We start from the raw sequence: 20891 nt of genomic DNA, 5'->3' as shown, positions 1-20891 counted from the left end.
ATTTAAAAATTTGGCAAAGTGTGGTCTACCTGAGGAGAAACACTTTTGAATACAGCAGGTTATGTTAAGTGCAGTCCATCCAAGTAAAAAAAAACATCGAGTGAAAGTGCCTTACATAAAATATAGAGATTAACGAGTTGAGTCTGTCCATTCCAGCAACTGGGAACCAGAAGTGGCAAGAACTCTAGAAGAGAAAGCAAGAAAATACACACTAGAAAGTCCAGAGGAATGACACACTGGAGGCAGTGCAATGGGTGTCTGCAATTCTCTATTTTAAAAAGTGGACAGAGTCCAATTGGATGAATCACAGGCCAATATATATGAGCAAAAATTTCCCTCTGATATATTCATGAAGTCCATGAGTGACAATCTTTCATATACAAAGCAGCGATAAAATATATATATACATACACATACACATGTATATACATATACATACCTGATACGTTCTTATTGTCTTAGGGGAGCACCCCATTTCAACAGTGAGCATTATAAAGTATAAAGATTTAGTGCTATTATAACATTAAGCATACCTGATCAGGAAACACCAACCACATGGTGGGATCCTGAAATACAATGTACATCTACTAAAGAAAACAAAAAGTAATATGTTGACTAACCCCAGTCAAATGAACAGGCATGAGTATAATCACTACAGGAGGAATATGATACCTACCTGAAGAAGACACAGTCAGATATTGCACGTAATGTGTGACAAATGGACCTGACCAATCTCTTTCAAAAGATAGTAGATTACAGCAGTTAAAGACATAAATGACAAACCTGGTATGAAGAAGTATTATGTAGATGATGACCTTCCATGGACAAATTAGAATACATCAGTCACATGAGTTGATGAACCCAACTATGAAGTTATTAGGCAATATCTCACAGGAAACAGAGGAATTCCATGGAATAAATAGATGGGAATGAGAACCATGAAAGGAGGGCAGTATGAACTACACAACATTGCAGGAAACAAACTGGTTAGGAGAATAAATCCAAATCCAAATGGGGATACAGGTGAGAAATGGAAGGGAAAAAAATAGGAAAAAATACTCAACTTTCCCGTCCAGCCAATGTTTGGGGAAGGAAGGCTTGAGCCAGATATAGGATAACATACAAGGAATGGTAAATGATGTGTAAAACATTAATGACACAACTATCAAACAATGATGACTACATGACAAAAGGAGGAGGAGGGAACAGTTCTTAAGAAAAAGAAGGCACATGGAGCATATTGCAATTAGTTCAAAGGGACAATAGACAGGGCATGACGGACAACACCGAGGTCCCAATCTTGTAGATAAAATGGATGTGGCAGACAGACCAAATTAAAAGAAATTTAAAAGGTGGGAAATAACCAGAAAGGAGAAGTTCTTCAAAAGTGGAAGAAACTGAAATTGTTTGACATGGCTGACCTATAATTAGCAACAGTTATCATGGAGAAACACTGATCAAATAACTTGGTGATAAACTGGGATAAATGAGGAACAGAATAATAGGATAGGCAGAAGCCATGACAACTGGACCAAAGTATGAAGGAAAAACAATGCCTATGGTGTACAGACAAGGAGAAAGGTCAAATGGTACAAGCAAGGAAAAGTGCTACATGGAGAATGAGTCCCTAAGATGAAACAAGGGCAAAGCAAATGAATGCAGATAGAATTTTGTGATGTCAGAATGAACTATACACAGTCATGCTTGTTAGAGGAGAGACTGGGATAGGGGTAAGAGCAGGAGATGTTGCACCAACAACAGCAGGAGAGAATGGACCATGTCTGAACAGGTCAATATGGAGCAATAAGCAGTACCCAACAAGAAATGGTTGAAAAAAGGGAAAGGACTTTGGAAAGGAGTCTGATTGAATAGTAGGTATATTAGAGAAGACACCTCCAAATCTGATAGAAAACAGCTATTCCTAGAGCTGAAGGGTAAGAAACAAGATACCAAAAGGAAGGAATTTTGGCATTCCAATGAGTGGCAAACACATTTATATGTGGTGCTCCCAGTTAAGAACACACACATGGAAATACCTATGGAAGAAGAAGCCATATTGTTGGAAGAACCTTGTTAGGTCAAGATAAACAATTAGCAATTAGATTTATAATGCCAGGAACATGACACACCAATACTGGCATGTTATGGTCATGGGCCCTATAAAGAAGATCCAAAGTTTCAAGATACAGAGATCTAGATTTGGTTTACCAATTGCTTGGTGAGTTAGCTGACAATAATGGAATAATCAGAATGAACCATAACAACCTGCTTCCTCATGAGCAGGAGAAAATGATACAGAGCTTAACAAACTACCAAAAGTTCCAGGATGTTGAAAACAGACTCGTAACCTGGAATCTCTTGGAAAATGAGGAAAGCCCTCTCAACCAACCAAGAGAGCATCAGTAAACAGATTAAATGCTAGACAATGTGTAGGAATGGGAACCCTCACCATGGTTAGATCCCTGTTGAGCCACCAGGAAAAGGTAATGGGATTGCCCAAGAAATCATGAGAGAAGTTCTATTGGTCAAGAAATATCCACTGAAAGAAATGCATGTGAGCTCAACCCAAGGGAATGAGAGCTTCTGAGGAAGTCCACATCCCCAAAAGAGAGAGAGAATTCCTCATGTGGTGAGAAAATGAGAAAATAAGGTTACTAAGACTGCATGTTCCATATCTTTGAGCTGAATTGGAGAAGGTTGGACCCCAAAAAAATGGTGATGGGAGAAGAACCCCCAGTGAAATAAGATATTGAGTGGAATTAAGAATGGATCCATCCAACTGTATCAGAAAACCCCTCCAGTTTAGTTTCATTAAGTAAGCAAAGGTGATTGATTGAATGGGCATGGGAAGAGATGAGTAGTAATGCATGAAAAAAGAGGGTCTAAAAATCCAATGAGTGAAAATGACAGACAAAAGAGCATATCACTTGACAAAATACACAGTACTGAAGAAGGACCAAACAGCAGCATCTATAACTGGAAAACATGACATTCATGGATGAAGCGAAGAAAACATCATGACACTGGAGCAGCTGAAATATAAAGATAGACATCTGTCATGACGATTTGGTCATCTAGAGTCCTGGGGGAAAAAAAATTCCCCAAAATGAGGGGTTGGATGCCATGGTGAAGTGAGATGGCTTAAGATAAAAGTTCAACCAGGAACATGTCTATGAATGGTCTCCAATCTCCTGTCTTTCTAGGAACAACAACTAGATGGAAGTAAAACTCAAGTTGAGTGAACACCATCTGATTGACAGCCCTTTTATGTAATTGATCTTGTACAGACAAGTGACTAGGTAAGGTGACTGGGAGAAATACAATCCTGAGGAGGAGGGAAGAATATATGGGAAATGTATGGGGTGGAGCAGAACTGAAAGCAGAAACCTACTGATAGAACCTGTAGAATCCATGAAATTTTCATGAAGTGTAGACAAGAAAAACACATAAACTGAACATACTTAGAGAAAAAACTCATTACAAAGAAACTGATGAAACCTAAACATTTGTAGTATACAATGTACATAACAATAATGAGCTTGCAAAACTACAAAATTTGATCTAAAAGATAAAAACATAAGCAAAACCAGTACAGGAACTTAGAAGAGAAAAGACATGAAAATATCAAACTTATAAGTCTACTTAAAGAACCCTTAAAACAAAGACAAGCACAAAAGTAAAACTTGCTCCCTGAAGAACATGAGAATGAAAAGGTACTCAGTTAACAATAACAAATTTTGACTGAAACCAAATTATTAATTAGATATAACTAGTACTAAAGAGAAGGGGACTTACAAACTAATTAACTTAAACAGTGAAAATATGTATTAACCACCATACCCACAAAAATCACCCAAAGTTATAATTACAGAAACAGTAACTATTATAAAAAAAAACTGTCTATGTACCAAAAATATAAAGAAAACAAAGTAATAATCAAACACTAAATGCAAATTTAAAGTAAAGTAACTTAGATGGTAAAAAAATTATGAAAATCTACTTTACCAAATACCAAGCAGAAAAGATGTAAAAGAACTAAATTACTGTGTGCATAAATTAGATCAATCTGCACATGCTCACATAAACTTGCTAAACATGGGTGAGCCTACTGGTAGTGAGGAATACACACTGAAAAACATACCAGAAATCTCCCATGAAAATGAACAAATGAAAGAATTATATGGAAACTGATAAAAAAAAATTCAAAAAGTTTACATGGAGGAGCATCCTTCATGATATACAGCAATCATAACTTTGGATAACTTATAGTTAACTCTAAGGGAGTAAATATAATGGGACTGGAAAGGCAATGAGCAACAAGGACAAAAACCTCGAATACAACCCTCCATGAAGTGCACAAGTTCAAAAAGGGAGGTACACTGCCTACCACAAAAGAAACAGGAAAGACCTCCTCCTGGTGTGTGATACAAACCACCATCATTGAATAGCAAAAAAGAAAAATGACTAGTCATATCTGGAAAAAAATGAAAAGAGTGAACAAAACCACATTGGACTGAATGAAATGTCAGGAGACAGTAGACCTGAAGCCTCCTACTGATTGAAGCACATTTCCAACAACTGGAGATTAACATTAAAGAAGAAAAACAATCCAAAAAAAGAGTGTGTACTTGCACAAAGAAGTAGATGATGGCCTCTGTTGGATCGATGAATAGCTCATCAGATATCTGTCATTCAAGAGAACCAAGCAGAATTGAACACAGAAAGTTCATCTGAATTTAACAGATACACCCAATTTCTTTGTCCTACTGACAGCATTGCCTCATGACCTTTGCTCTCTTACAACGATAGTTGGTTGTACCAATCAAACATTATCTGTTTGGTCAGCAAAGAATATTACAGTTACTAATCCTTTCAGCTTAGGTGCTGTATGTTACTACAACATCAGCTAGGGCAGAATAGACACTTTCTACTAAAAAGAAGAAAGAAACTAAAATAAGGGAATCTCAATAACTTTGTGAGTCATAAGTTTAAGGTAAAACTGCATAGAAACTAAATAATGAGAAAATTTCTATATAACTAAAAGCAGGTAAAAAGCACAGGATATAATTGCATATCATACCCACATCAACAATACATGTAGTCACTACTCCAACACAAACAAATATATAAATATACTCACCTGGAACAGATGGTTTAGCAATTTCAAACAACACTGTTCCTGTTTCCATGTCCCTAATTTTGAAACGAGTAAAATCAATTCCATAAATATTGGCCTCTGGAGAACACAGGTAACCTGTAAGATAATAATAAATAATTTCCTTTTTTTTGGTAGAACAAGATATCTCAACATATATTTTAACAATTTAAAGTAACAATACATTTATACTTGGCACAAGATTACAAAGTAAGTCTCAGCAACTTCAGTATACATACATATACATACATATTTATAAACACACACGTAAATCAAAAGTGTCTTCAGTATTTCTCCTTTCCCCACCTAAAATTTTTGACCAATCTTAATCAAACTTAACTGGAATCTTCATTTATATGTAACAACCATGAGATATGTATGAAACAACAGCTACATACATGGGTGTAAAAATTCACTATTATAACACTTGGGATCAACAACTCTTTAGTTCAAACTATTGAGTTATAAATTGAAATGTCCAATTATGTTTTCATTTATATGATTATTTTTCACTGGGATAAAACAGGTATCTTTTAACACAGTTAAGTTTTATTGATACAAGATACAACAGCTATGTTTGGACAAAAAGATTCAAACCCCTTACTTGGAATATGCAGCCTTTTTCTTAAGTGTAATGGAATAGGACAAGGTGTTGTAAATATTGGGTAGCTGTGTGGGTGTTTTGATTTTGTTACATAAATAGAATGGATAACCTATCCAGACATTTTAGACCCACATACAAGCATTTATATACATGTATGCACAATATAATATTTTACTAAACTTCTAAGTAAAATCACAACAACAGAAACAATATAGAGAGTCATTAAAAAGAAAGTTTTGTAATTTAGTGCATTATATTCAGAACAAAAGGAAATAATTCTAATTTTCGACCACCAACTGGATTAATTGAGGGCATTAAATCTCACAAACCATATACCATAGAATGATTTAAATTGTACAAGAATGTTAAGGGCATCATGAAGATAAAAATTCCACAACTGTTTCATGCTGCTTCTAGGGGTTGCATTATGACTTAATGTCTGATGAATTACAACAACAGTTCAAAATGTGTTATTTCAGCCACCAGACTGCATTGCTGTCACAAAGCCTTGTTTCTCAACTGATATGTATCCTTGAGGCATGAAGCTGTGAGAGGCTTCCCACAATAAACACAATTTCAGGTATCACAACAATCTGAAATAAGATTGTGTTAGATCTGGTAAATGAGGTGATCATTCACAAAAAAAGTAATGTGAAATGATTCTGTCCTAAAAGTGCCCCTACAAAACATATTTCACTTTGCTACTAATACATTGAATGGAAATTTCTTGAAAGAAAACCATAATGTCAATCACATTTCATTCTTTAAGTTCTGGAATCACATTGGTTGTGAACACTGCATGAGACCCTGTAGTATTGACTGTGTAGATGTGCAGTCCATGAACCCATGGTTTTTCCATAAAAGTATCACCCAGTAACAAGTAGTCAGCTGTGAAATTACACAATTCTGTCATCTTAGCATCATGCAGGTGCATAGAAAATATTACATGTGGATTAGTTTCCAACCAGATGATGAAGTTACACATGTTGACACTTCCAGACAGTATAATGCTTCCATCAGTCCATAAAGTAGTGACAACCCATTGGTCACTGACTTCCAGTCTTGCAAACAACTGCAATGCAAGATTAACATTTGATTAAATGCTTCAGTCCTTAAGCATGATGCAGCATGTACCAAATAAAATAAAAACCACCAGTTGAACCACATGAAATTGGGAAATTCAAACTACACATGCCATAACATGACACTGCTGAGCCCATATGCATGTGCCAGCTTCTCTTGCTATAGAATTGGTTACATAGGCTATAGATGCAGTAAGTGTTGTTGGTCTACCTTTCCCTGGCATATCACAAGTGCAACATGTCTTTCAAATTCTTTTTATTAACTTGAACACAACAACAATGAAACTGTCCTATGCAGAGGTTACACATGCTATGGTATTTCCTAAGAGTTGTCCCAGAATTCAGTATAATAACATTTAATTAGTTCACAGTTCACTTCATTTGCATATTTGTCAGTTTTACGTTAGTTGAATCAGCTACACTGTAATTCACAAACCCATTTATACCCATGGGAAGTATTAAAAATGGACCATAATGGTGCTCTTAGTAGCAAATTGTGAAAACTGTGTTATTTACATCTGGATGACACCTTTAACATTCCTATGCAATTCCACCTTTGTATGCCACACTGTTTGAGAGATGTGATACACAGAGAAACATTATAAGCAACACTGCATACACCTTGTAGTAACAGTGTACCTGAAAAGCTTTTATTCTTTTTTGTTACTGGAAAACTATAGCATGTCAATAAAGAATGAAGTGATAAAAATTAACATCAACCTTATTGTGCTGAAATTTCAAAGTTATTAACTACTAGCAAGAATACCTGGCAAAGTCAAGCTTAAAAAAATAATATTATAAATGGTTGTGTGGGTTACCCCATTTCTTTATTTTGAGCTGTAGCACACAATCTGTTCTTCAGTACAAAGAGAAGTAAACATTTAAAACATCAACCAACTCATAGTTATCAAGAATAACCTTATCAATTGTATCCTTTAAGTGTCCAATTGCCATTGCAATATTTTACCTTCTCTAAGCATACTTAAAAAAATCCTTGCTATTGTTTTTAACATTATCAGTCAGCTGTCCATAATAACCCTTTTGGTTTTCCCAGTTTTGTTTTTAATTAATCCTAAGACTTTCTATGGTTTTGTAAATGTCCTAGTCTATTTGTCAATTTCAACTTCTAAAACTTGTGTCATTCAAAAGCAATCTAGTACTATCAGCTAACTAAATTTAATATGTTTTTAAGGACAAACTAAAGTCAAATTAAGACATGTATACATGTGCTATTTTTTGAATGAATAATACTGCAAGATGAATAATAATGAAAAATACATCATTATAAGAACATGAATTCATCAAGGCCCCAAACAGGCAGATAAGGCCCCATGTCTCATCATTGAAATTATAATGCTGGGGATCTGGGAATAGTGGCTGGGACACGAGAAATGATTTATATTTAGCTTTGAATTGTAATGTAGAAGTATTGAAACCTAACCTGAAGAAGTGCAAAATTCAACACCCTGAATATGAATTACAGGACCTGTCACACCTTCTTCAACATAAAGAAACAGAGATTACCCAGCCTGGGAATACAAACTGAAATCCTAATTCCCAAATCTGAGGGGCAAGGCTACACCTCCTGTCCCCAGAATTACAAGCAGGATGTGGAAAAAGTCCAACTAATGGTACAGGACATTCACCTGTGATTATTGAAATGAAAAGAATGACAAAAAGAAGGGCAATACTTAACTCAACAACACAGCAAAGAGTTATCTTTGAAATGAAATTATGAGAAGGCTCCAGGAAGAATAAACCTCTATTCACTTCTCCAGTGACTAGAAACTGAAAGTGGTAAAGACTCTCATGCTCCATAAGTAGAAAAGTGAGGGAGAGAACACTTACATTGGAGAGTCCAGAGGAATAATGCTATGGAAATAGTTCAACAAGTGAATCACATCCACTATTTTGAAAAACTAACCCCAACTAATTCAATCTTAGGATCAGAAGTGATAGGCAAAATTGCTTTATTCATGGTAGTTAAAGACTGACAGTGTAGCAGTGTATTTATCCTTGTGTTATAATTGTTTACCATCTGGAAAGTGTACAAGCTTGTCTTATGGAAAACAGATCACTTTATCAGAAAATATTTTATCAGTTAACTGGTACTAGTGCAAATTTAAAATCAAGCATACTAAACCACGAAACATATACCACAGAGTGGGATTCAAACAAAAATAATGAGAAGGTCCCTGATAAAGAATACAAATAAGCATGAAAGAAATGAAATCACTCACATTTCTTACAAAGTAGCTGAGGCATGAAGAATAGTCACAGGGAATAGCTGAAAACCTTCTGAGGAGGCAACCACCAAATCATATGAATCATGAGATATTAAAATATTCGTCACGTTTCACATGCTAGCCTATACAATCTCATCTAGCAGGCAACACAGTTGAGTCGCTAGGAACATTAAGATATAGCACATTTTTTATAAAACGAGACCTGAAAAAGTCTCCATCCCTCCAATGTAAGCCCAGAATAAGCAATATGTTAGCCAACAGAAGAAGCAAATAAGTCTTAGTCAAAAGATGATATGAGGAGCATGACACCAAAGGTTCAAAAGGTGAATGAGATAAGGCACAGATAACCACTAAGATTTCCCATTTAGAAACCTGAAAATGACACGGAGGATGTATAAACCAGGGACTCAAAAACTTGATGTATTCCACAAAAATGAAAAATAGCTGATAAAGCTGTCTTATATAGAGAAATAGAAGAAGGTGCCAAGCCATTGTCAAATAACAATGTAAAAAATCAAGAAACATGTGGCACAGTGGAACGAGAGGGATTAAAACTATGTCTGAAAGACCACTGCTGATAATTAAATCATTTCCATTGATAAATGTCCAACAAACGATGCTAAATGGATTTTGTTCATAAAGGTGCTAACAGTGAGGTTAATATACTTGACATTGCTCAATGGACCATATAAAAACCAAGTATAAAAGCAAAGAATGGTGATTACCACACAAAGAATGTCTGATCAGAGTGACATAAGAGGAATAGTTACTGAGGAGCAAGTAAACACTAAAGAAATAGAAATCAAGGCTGACCAAGCCAATATGGCAGCACCAGAAGAATTTGCCAGGACATGCAGCAAGTCAGAGAAATAACCTTGGAACAGATGAATCAGAGGGAAAACATAAAGATGAAGACCCATCCAATCCTGGCTAAGAGCATGTATGTTCAAAGCTGAAGACTGAAAAACAGGAGACCAAAAGGATGGAGATTAGACAATCCAGTGTGTGACAAAAGCATCCACATAAAGTGACCTGAGACAGCATAGATCCAATGAAATACTTGTGGATGAAGCATCCATTTCATGGGAGGAACTGTGTTTGAATGAGATAATTGGGTGGCCACTAAATTAATAAAACCTAGAACAGGACAAGCAAGGAGAACAATATCATGATTTTGGGCTCACAATAAAAGATCCATTGTTTAAAAAAAAAAGAGACCTGTAGTGAGTACCCCCCTTCCTGCTTGTAGATGTAGGAGATCACAGATGAGTTGTCTGAGTGAAGCATTACCACTTTCCATCACAACAATGGGAGAGCACAAGAAATAGCTCATTGAATTGCTAAAGCTCTAACATTGTGATGTGAATAAAAGATTCCTCTTCTATCTAAAGGTCCTTGATTTCCATCTCCTCTGTATAAACCTCTCATGTCTGGAGAGAAGCATAAAAAAAATGATATATCTCTGGAAATAAAACAGAATGGGACACCTACTGTTGTACTGTCCCTATTCAACCACCACCCAAGACTGAATTGGCTAGAAACTGATAGAGTGACCAGACAGTGCAGCACATTTATGTAAATGTTCTGCTGGTCTTGTAAAAACCACTGAAAGAATGAATGTAGGTCCAACCAAAAAGAATGAGTGAGTCTAAGGATGCACACACCAGAGAAAATGAAATGACTGTATTAAAAGAATAAATCATTCTACAGCCTAAAGGTACAGAGAAGAAAGTTTGGCCTGATCAAGATGTGAATTAAAAAATACCCTTAAAAATGAGATATTTTGTGATAGTATAAAGAGACCTTCTTTAAGCTAACTTGTATCCAAAAAAATATAGGAATAGTGATACCTCAGGAAATGTGTGTACAATTTAATGTACAGATTGCAAAAGCTGTTATATTGATGAGACTAAGAGACAACATTCTACTCATTTACAGTGACATTTAAAATCTCCATCTCATCTTTTTGCATGTATGTCTACAAAAAAACATTTTTTGATTCTTCCCAGGTAAAAATCATCAACAGAGAGGACAATTTTAATAGATAAAAAATAAAAGAAGTCCTACTAATTTAAAAAGCATAAACCTAATATTAACAAATACAAAGGCTTTCATTTATATCTATTTTAATTTCCTTTTCTGATGTACTTCAATACTCAGGCCCAAAAGTTTTATTCATTATACTTAAATTTGGCAGTTCATTGATAAATTATTTTAATGTTTAGATACAGTCAGTTGTATGCTTGTAGATTACTATTGTTATAGATTCTCACATCACTTTTTTAAATAAATTCCATTAGCCCCAGTTCTAGTACGATACTTGATATTGTCAGGTAAAGCTGTTTAAATGTTGTGAATAAAATAAATGAAAGTTTTACTATGTACAAACAATAAAAATCTGTGTGAAGAAATACCCAGTGATTTGTGTGTGATGCTCTGAATTTTATAGTTTTTCCAGTCATTAATATCTTTAGAAGCAAAAACAGATAAAATAGGTGAAATAGGTTCATAAGAATTTTCTACTTGTACAGATTTACTTACTCATAACGTACCTATTTAAATATGAATATATATGTGTTATGGTCTGAAATTAATAAAAGTTTCAATCACTCCTTTACAAATATTGTAACTGGTCCTTAACAGGTCTAACTGGTACATTCTTATACTATATATAAGAAAGCAATTGCAATGTGAATTTATTAAAGAAAGCCACAACTGCACACATGTAACAGCATGTGTAACATTAAATAAATTTCTTTAATTTGAAATAAGTGTTCCTAAATATATCATTCTTGGAATGCACATAATTTTCGTACAGACAAACACACACAAAAAACAATGCAACTTGAAATTACTAATTTAATACTGAGAAAAGAGTAAAGTATTTCACTACTTAATTGTCAATATTCATCCTATGTTGTTTATACTGATCCTGAGATTCACATGAGATTGAAGTAAAAAAACAACATTTTCTGTAGTTTAAGGGAAAAAAGTACTAAAAACACACGTGTGATGCCAAAATGAAATAGATAAAATACTTAAAGTTCTAATTAACCCTGTTGGACTGACTAGATTACCTTTAAGCTATTTCAGTCAGCCCAGGGGCTTCTTAGCTGGTCAGGGCTGAATAAATAATATAAATTTGGATCCTGACATGTATATATGACAAGCAAAGAATGTTATGACACTCCAGTGCAGTGAGAATAAGTGCACAAATAAAGAAAACAATTGAAAAAAGGAAGTAAATGTAGGATTGGTTAATACAAATCCTTCAAAAACAATGCAAAAGTAGTCAGTGATGACGAGAAACCCACTTGTTGAGAAATTTATATGCAAAAACGGCTCGTTTGGGCTGAGAAAACACTTTACATAGAAGAGCGAACAACGTTTCGACCTTCTTCGGTCATCGTCTAATACCGCCCTCTACATTTCGACACACAGTTACACAACCCCCTTTCAAACATGTGGTCAGCTTCCGGTCAGTTACCTCTTTCTTTGTGAACCTGACGATGACCGAAGAAGGTCGAAACGTTGTTCGCTCTTCTATGTAAAGTGTTTTCTCAGCCCAAACGAGCCGTTTTTGCATATAAATGCAAAAGTAGATAGTGTAGTAGAATGTTAACAGATAAAAATAGGATAAATTAAATTCTATTGTTATTAAATGGTTATATATATTCCTATATATTAATTCTTGCCTGTGCTATTATGTAGGGGATGATGCAAATACCATCCCTACTATTTTGTTTGCATTGCTTTTGAAGGATTGACATTAGTCAACCCTACATTTACTTCTTTTTTTGAAATTTTTTCTTTATTTGTTTGCTTTTTTTAATGCAATGTTTCAATAGATATAGGAAGGTTGTATTTATAACCACATTCTAAATACAATGAGGTCCTCCTGTGATATTTATTGTTTATCTATTATAGTCTGATGATTGCTATTTCACCCCATATTTAGGGATTTCCAAGAAGCAATATATTTTTGTAAGAAAGCTAATTTCAAGGGTTAATGTTAGCATCATTTACATTAAAGTTCACTATTGGTTTGGCTTTTGAGTTATCAAGTAATAAAACAGAAGCAGAAGAAAAAAGAACAAGAAATTCAAATGTTCTGCTATGATACTTACAGACATTCCAAAGACCTGTGACTTAGTCATTGCATAGATACTGTTGTAAAAAGGAAACAAGGTTTAATATTGTAAAGTTCTGATAGACTATTGAGGAGGTATTTAAAATACCATTTTAATGAGCAGTGCTAGTGCCTGCTTGAAAAGTGAATCAGAATAAAACCTTTGAGTTCTTTTAGATATTTTTAATCTTTATGTGAAGTTCAACCAGTATATCATGTTCCATAGCACCAAAATTCTTCACTCCAACAAGAGTATTAAACTCATCAACTGTGCTTTTGGTATACCTATCTCCTACTCTGAAATCTTTTAGGTACTGTAACTTGTATTTTTGCATTTATTCAATCCTGGCTCTCAATTCTCTTCAGCCCTAGTTTGAAGTTGACCTTACCTAAGTTGACAGATCTTGTAAATATGGTTGTCCATAACATAATGTGCAGAACATCCACACCAAAAAGATTTTCATTTCCAGCAAATTGATCTCACAAATCCCTCCAACTTCTCATTTTTATACAATGACTTAAGCCTAGAATTCAACCCTAGAACTAATTAGAATCTTACCTCCATAATTAATTAAGCTTAATATCTCTGACAAAATTAATTTATGCTATTTTTCTTTAAATACCTTTATCAACCTTCCTACACTTCTTATTCAGTTCTTTGGCCTTACCCTTCATTACATCATTCCTACATGCACCATAAACATTATACCACAACTTACTCCCCCTCAGACAATCATATTTATGGGCCTGTCTTTCTTAAGTGTCCAATATGATGTTGTCAGTATCCTGAGGCAACTTTCTCTGACTATGTACCTTACATAAACATAAAATAATTTCGAAATGATAGAAGATGGACACAGCTTTTCAAATATATATAGTATGTTGAGTTTGTGTTAAGTTACTCACAATACCAGATATAATAGTGTATCGTGGAACCTGATATGTAAGATCACAATGATGGGGTGTTAAAAGTAGCATGTTTCCAGCAGAAAAATTTAGTTTCAAATCAATAACACAAACATAAAAATTGCAAGTATGGCTCAAGATGTTTTGTAATTAATTAGTAAACACTTATGGTTTGACAATTTCTTATTAATTGATTGTCCTATTACTTTTTTACTTATAAAAATATCCAAAATAATTTATTGCCATAATCATGTGTTCTTCTTTATGGTTATTCATTTTCAAAACAATAACTAAAATCTTTGAGTAAATAATTACATTAGAGTCTAAAATGAATCCAGGAGGTGTATAATTTGATTTGATCATACCACAAATACAGTGTATCAAGAGATATTTTGAGTATGTCCATATGGAGCTTGTAATAAAATTAAATTTTTAAACTTGATTTTTAGGCATATATTTGGTATAGATGCTCAAATTATGTAATTTTATTGTATTATTATACACAACAGTCAGGACATTTGTTGCTATCAGTAACTAAAAGTATAAAAGTAATTTGCATCTTCAATAAAAGTCACTGAACATGAAATTGTGTGAACTCCTCTACATGTTCTCCTTTATTTCAGTTTTGCTTCAGAGGGGAATATATGGAATGTATGATGCTTTTCCCACCACATTTAGTTTCCATCGTGTGCAGATGATTGGAGTACAGTGGATTTGAAATGTGTTAGCTACAAATCCACTCACTTTTTCTGCAAGGAAGAAAGGTCTTTGAAACTAAGGTTAAATAATAGGTGTGTATCTCTTTAACTGTGAAACCAACATTCAAATGAGTGGTGATAGTTATATATTTAATTTACTGATAAATTGCAAAGTTAAATGTGTGAGCAATAATTGGGGATCTATTTATAAAAACTTATAATTGGAAACACAGTAAGATGCACGTGAAAGAGTTCATAGATTGGGTAAAAAGAGATCAACATTTTAATTCAACTCCTTATATATACTTTGCACTTCTTAGTATAATGCCACATTATAATAAAGGTTTCAGTTTATGATCTGTGGAAGTAGTCTAATGCAAAATAACTATACTTATTAGTCTGTTATAGCTAGATTTACTGTAGAAATGTAAAAAGAGATCACAATTTCTATGCCTGTCATTGCTTTATATACAGAGATGTATGCATTTGAGCTATGAGTTTCATATTTGAATTTTTAGAAAGGATGGTAAACAAAGTCAGCATCTAAAATATTATTACAGAAAATTTGTTTGATTTTTGCCTTTTTATTCTAGGTACAATATAATCTAGTAAAGGAGAACACATGAAAAACAGTTGTCATCTTCATCAAGGTGGAAAAATGTAACAGAATGCAGCTGAGTGCTAGATTCTTGGCATAAGGTTTTTCAGTAGTTATACTTCTAATTACTGTATAAGTCATACTTATATGAGAAGCTTTTTTTTATATTGAAAAATGAACACTTAAGAAAACCTGGTCTCTATGTGCTGTACAAAAATTAATCACCTTTAACTATAACATTCTTCAGTTTTGCATTTCTGTCCCTATCTGTTCTAGTTGTTTCCCTTCATTCTCTAGTTCCTCAACTGCAAAAGCTGAAGGCTGAAATAATTTATTTAGCAGAATCTGCTCATTACAATTAAATATATTATTTTTAACCCTAATACTGTTTCTACCTTTCAAAGTCCTTTCTAGCAACTGTATCCCTTACATGCAAAACATCAGGTTCCTTTTAAATTCCTACTCACTGACATTTTCAACAGTTCACATTTCTCTAGCTATTTTGCACTATTCAGGATAGCTTCTAACTTCTCCTCCCACTTATAAACTCTACAAACAAATTACATACCTTCACTATTAGCTTTCTTAAAAGTGTACAACAATTCTGGGTCTGATGAACTTTAAAGTTTGTTTGTGGCCATGAATTTAAAGAGGTGTTTTCTTAGAATCTCATTAGCAATTTCTCTAAGTTGCTATTCAATATACTTATGATTTACAGTAATGTCAGAATGAAAGGCAAGTAAAAGTAGAAGTATATCTTTAGTTAACCTTCAATCTTGATACTCTTAATCTTTCTACAGACATTTTTTCAACCTCTAAATGTAATACTTGCTGGAGACACTTTAAAAAAACAACTTAATTATTCTAATATCTTATCTAGCATTTCTGGTTTCCTGCTAAATTACAAGGGATATTTAGTTTAACATGTCTGAGGTGGATGATAAAAAAATCTAGACATATATGCGAGTTTCTTGGTTTGTAACAATTATTGTCTACCACTGTGTCTTTAGTTACAACAATTAAAAATCTACAAAGGAAAGTTTCATTTCTGGTATAAGTCAATAATAGGATTTATTCTTCTTATTATTTGGAAAAAAAGGTTTCAAAATCAAGAGATTCTAAAACAGTCAAACAGGTACCCCTTTTTGTCATAGTTTTTAGCATGTTTTTTACAGAAATAGTGTAATAATATGTCAAACATTTTCTCTTCAAAATAAATAATACATTTCAGACACATGGAAGCTACTTTGGTACCCATAGCTGTATCTGAAAGTTTATGATAAATTTTATCACCAAAATCAAAGAAACAATTATATATATATAAAAACAACAATGCACTGTCTAGACAAATACATATATATATGTGTATTTCTCTAGACAGTTCATTGTCGTTTTTCATCCAAAAACATTATTAAAACTGGGTATAAAGAGGTATCAACAATGAACAATAGTAAAATGTGTTGTTTTTTTTTGTTTATTTTAAGGAACTTTTCAGTAAAGTTTCTTTTAATCTTATTTTTGGATGAAACTTTGAGATTAAAGGTTTAAGAAATATTTGCAGAATATCAACAATATATGAGTTGCTGGAAAGAGTTCAGAAAAGGGTTACTAGTGTATTACCTGAAATGGAGAAGTCATCATATGAGGAGAGGTTGAAATCTCTCAAAATGTTTTCTTTCAAAAAACAAGAGTTATAGGAGATCTGACTGAGGTGTTTAAGATTGTAAAGAGAATTGATAGTGTCGATGCATCATCTTTTTTCATATTTACCAGTGAGAATAGTAAAACTAGAGGACATAAATATAAATTTTGTCAGGGTAGAAGTCATTTTCAGCTAAGACAGATTTAATTTTCTAATAGGGTGGTTGGTCTTTGGAATGGGCTGCCTGCAGATGTTGTGGAGACAGTAAATGTACATTTAAAAAAAAAGCTTGATGATTATATGAATGACAAGGGATGGCTTTAATATTCTTTTAAAAATTATTCATTGTTAGTTCTAGTTTAGCAGATGAAAACAGATGAGATGGACCAATAGGACTTGTATTGTTCCAAAATGTTATGTTATACACATACATACACACCAGTTATACAACATAATCAGTCAATCTGATGACAGAGGACCTAATTTTCATAAAATAAAAGTTTGAAAATGGTTTAAATAGGTAATAAAGAAAACTTTATTATAAATGTTTAAAGTTTCAACAAGATTAAGTCATCACCAGCTATGATATATATATATATCACCAAATTTTTATATATATACATTAACGAACAAAGACATCATATTACCAGAGATTGAATAAAAATTTTGTAAATGTACTTGTACCTGATAATGACACAATCTTGTTGAAACATTGTACAGTTTTAATAAAGTTTCTTCATTATCCATTTAAACCATCTCCAAATGTTTACAGTTGATCATTATAGATTTACTACTTTATGCTATAGTTCAGTTGTTCCAAAATGGTGTGCTGCAAAGCCATTCTAGGTGTGCCATAAAAATTTGTAAATGTATGGTCTTTATGACCATGTAAGATAATAAAGTTTTTCTAGGTTAATTTAGCATTATTATCCTAACACAGGGTATCAAATTAGAGTAACTGGGGAATTCCCATATGCACGGTGACAGATACATGTCCTCCTTTTGGATGAGGAGTCAGACGAGTGTGCTGCGAAGTTAACATAATTTTCTTAGTGTACTGTGAGCACAAAAAGTTTGTGACTCACTGCTTTAGTTCTTACTTCTTTAATGAGTGATATTCCTGAAATAATAATGGCACACACATAAACTGTTCCTGCATAGCAATAGTTTGAAGATTTGGCTGTATGAAATGTTAATGTGAGAACAGGCAGAAAAGAGAAGAAACAAACAAATTTGATGAATAAATATATCAAACCTCACCAGCACGTCTTACCTCTTCCTTGACAGAAACAAAACTGTTTCTCTCAAAGGTCAGAATGAATCTCTCTTTCTCTCTCTCTGAAAGTGTCAAAACTGTATTCACAACACAATACACATTTTATAATATTTGAAAAATCTTAAAATACATACTTATATATAAAAGTATTTCCACTACATGTGACAGTTAAGAAAGGTGTCCCCTAAACACAAGGTCAAAATGTACAAGATTCAATTCCATGAACCAGCAGAAAAGTCCCTTGATTTTTGGTCTATAACAGCTCAGACTGAATGTTCAGTCTTTCTCTTAACCAGATGTAGTATGTCTCAAAATTAGAACTTAGAATCATTTTAAAATGATTATGTAAAAAACATATACCATAGGAAAGTAAGATACATAATATTTACATATTGCAACTGTACTTACAGCAACCTCAATTATACCCTAGCCATACTTTGAGGTAATTTATAGCTATTCAAGATTTTGTTTATGTTTCTTGGCCTAAAGAGTGAGAAAGTCTGAAATTTTTTATTTTAGAAAGTTTAGTTTTAAACTTTTTTATAATTCAAATGTAAAAAATAATACATAACAAAAGCTTTTATCTACTGCATCAAATAAATGATGCATATTTCAATTACAATTTAACACAGAGATATGATTCATCCATGAAGAACATCAAGCAGAGCATTCAGAACTGTTAGAGTACTTTGTTAGATAATTTGCACAAAAGGACTACAAAAAAAACAAGTAAAATGACATTCAGAAGGCATATATAAACATGTAATAAGTACAGTATTCCACTTGAAATTTGCTTGAGATGAATACATATAATTAAATCATACCTCCAAGTAGCTCATAAATCATTACACATCCCAATAAATTTCTAAACTATAAAAAAGACAATATGGTTTATATATGTTGATTAATATTTTTCCAAACTGATATTGTGAATTTTAAGCACCAAATTATAAATCTTTAGATGCTATCACAGTTTTATTTTTACTAGATTGCAAGCTACATATTTTCATATTTATAGTTTTTTTATGATGTATCAAAAACACTTAATGTACTATTATTAATATTAATGTAGCATATATACATATTTTAACAGTTTTATCTAGCTATTTAATTATGTTTTACATTAAATATTATTATCAAACAAGTTCATTATTCATTAATCTGTAGAGTTGATTTATTTCTTAAACATCAGTCTTTTCTGTTTATTTGTCATGTTTTTTGCAACTGCTAGCCATATTTTTCTTTGATATTTTGTAATAAAATATGAGTAACTTCAGTTTTTGTACTTTTTATTAAGTTTCTTTAGTCTAAACTACTTTTCCACACTTATACTGTTATAGATATTACTGTCACACATGTGCTATAATTTTTTTTCATTGGGTCTATATATTTACACCATCATTTCTTAAATCTTCAAAATACTTTTTAACTAAATTCTTCTTTTGTTCTCTATTTCTGACATGTTTTATATAAGTATATTTTGTTTTCATTTTGATTATTATTACTATTTGTGTTTAAGATTACCTACTACTGAAATATGTGTTAAAAATTACAAAGTAATAACACTGAAAACATTTTGGAAGACTTCTGATATTTGTACTGGTATTTGCAAAATGTTTAGTGTCTTATATTTACTCTAGCTCTGTTATTGTAATCAATCCTAAACGTGGATATCTAATGTCATAACACAGTCACTTATAATTTATATTTTAAATGACCTTCGATAATATAAGTTCACTTGCCTTCAGTAATCTTCGTAAGTTTTAAAACTTCATCAGGTGTAATGTGTTCCTTTTGTAACAATTCTTCTTCTGTTACAGTTTGAGTATTCGATGAATTCCCAATTCTATTGCTGCCCTCCGCAACCTCATTTCTTGACTGCCCGATACATCTTCCTGTGGAAGGAAGTACTTTACACGAACTGGAACTTTTAACTGCACTCATTCTCTAACAGAACTAGATAAAAATACGGTTAATGTTTATTTTATATATAATACGCCCTTAACTAGTACAAGAAACAACAGGGAAGTAATACATAAACTACACAACAGTATCGGTTAGTATTAAAAACACCTGCAAACCATAGCGACCACAAACACAACAAATATTTTACCCACCGGTATTTCATTGAGTGCGCCCTCTCACATATGATAGCGTTACAGTAATTTGACAACTCCACTCTCAGGCATAACTTGAAAAGTTAAAAAATGGTTTGAGATGTAGCAGTGTAACTGTTTGCTAATTCTTCAAGTTTAGTTTTATTTTCCGAATTAGGAATACTTCCTTTTTCCTTAACGTTCTTTGACAAACTTACTACCATATATCTATTTTTATATCAATGTTTCTCAAGTTAATTTTATATTTAAAAATGTACATAACTGCATTGCGAAACTTCCACTTATTCACTAAATTATTGGTTCGCGCCCGCGTCGCGCTAAACATGCTCGCCCTACCAGCCGTGGTGGCGTTATAATGTTACGGTCAATCCCACTTTTCGTTGGTAAAAGAGTAGCCCAAGAGTTGGCGGTGGGTGGTGATGACTAGCTGCCTTCCCT

General features: G+C 33.0%; 1 protein-coding gene across 1 annotated transcript in view; it reads right to left on the bottom strand.

Moving 5' to 3' along the window:
• LOC143225929 (protein unc-119 homolog B-A-like) overlaps positions 1-20457 on the bottom strand; it is a 44040-nt gene extending 23583 nt beyond the window's left edge. Inside the window, exons 1-2 of the mRNA XM_076456185.1 lie at positions 20079-20457; positions 5141-5254 (exon numbers count right to left, since the gene is read on the bottom strand). Coding sequence (XP_076312300.1) covers positions 5141-5254; positions 20079-20280 — 316 coding nt within the window. The 5' untranslated portion in view covers positions 20281-20457. The remainder of the gene's footprint in view (positions 1-5140; positions 5255-20078) is intronic.
• Positions 20458-20891: the final 434 nt, after the last annotated feature.

Source organism: Tachypleus tridentatus, chromosome 1 (assembly GCF_004210375.1).
Source record: "Tachypleus tridentatus isolate NWPU-2018 chromosome 1, ASM421037v1, whole genome shotgun sequence".
In the NCBI taxonomy this organism is placed as follows: Eukaryota; Metazoa; Arthropoda; class Merostomata; order Xiphosura; family Limulidae; genus Tachypleus; species Tachypleus tridentatus.
This window is presented reverse-complemented; position numbering and strand designations above follow the sequence as displayed.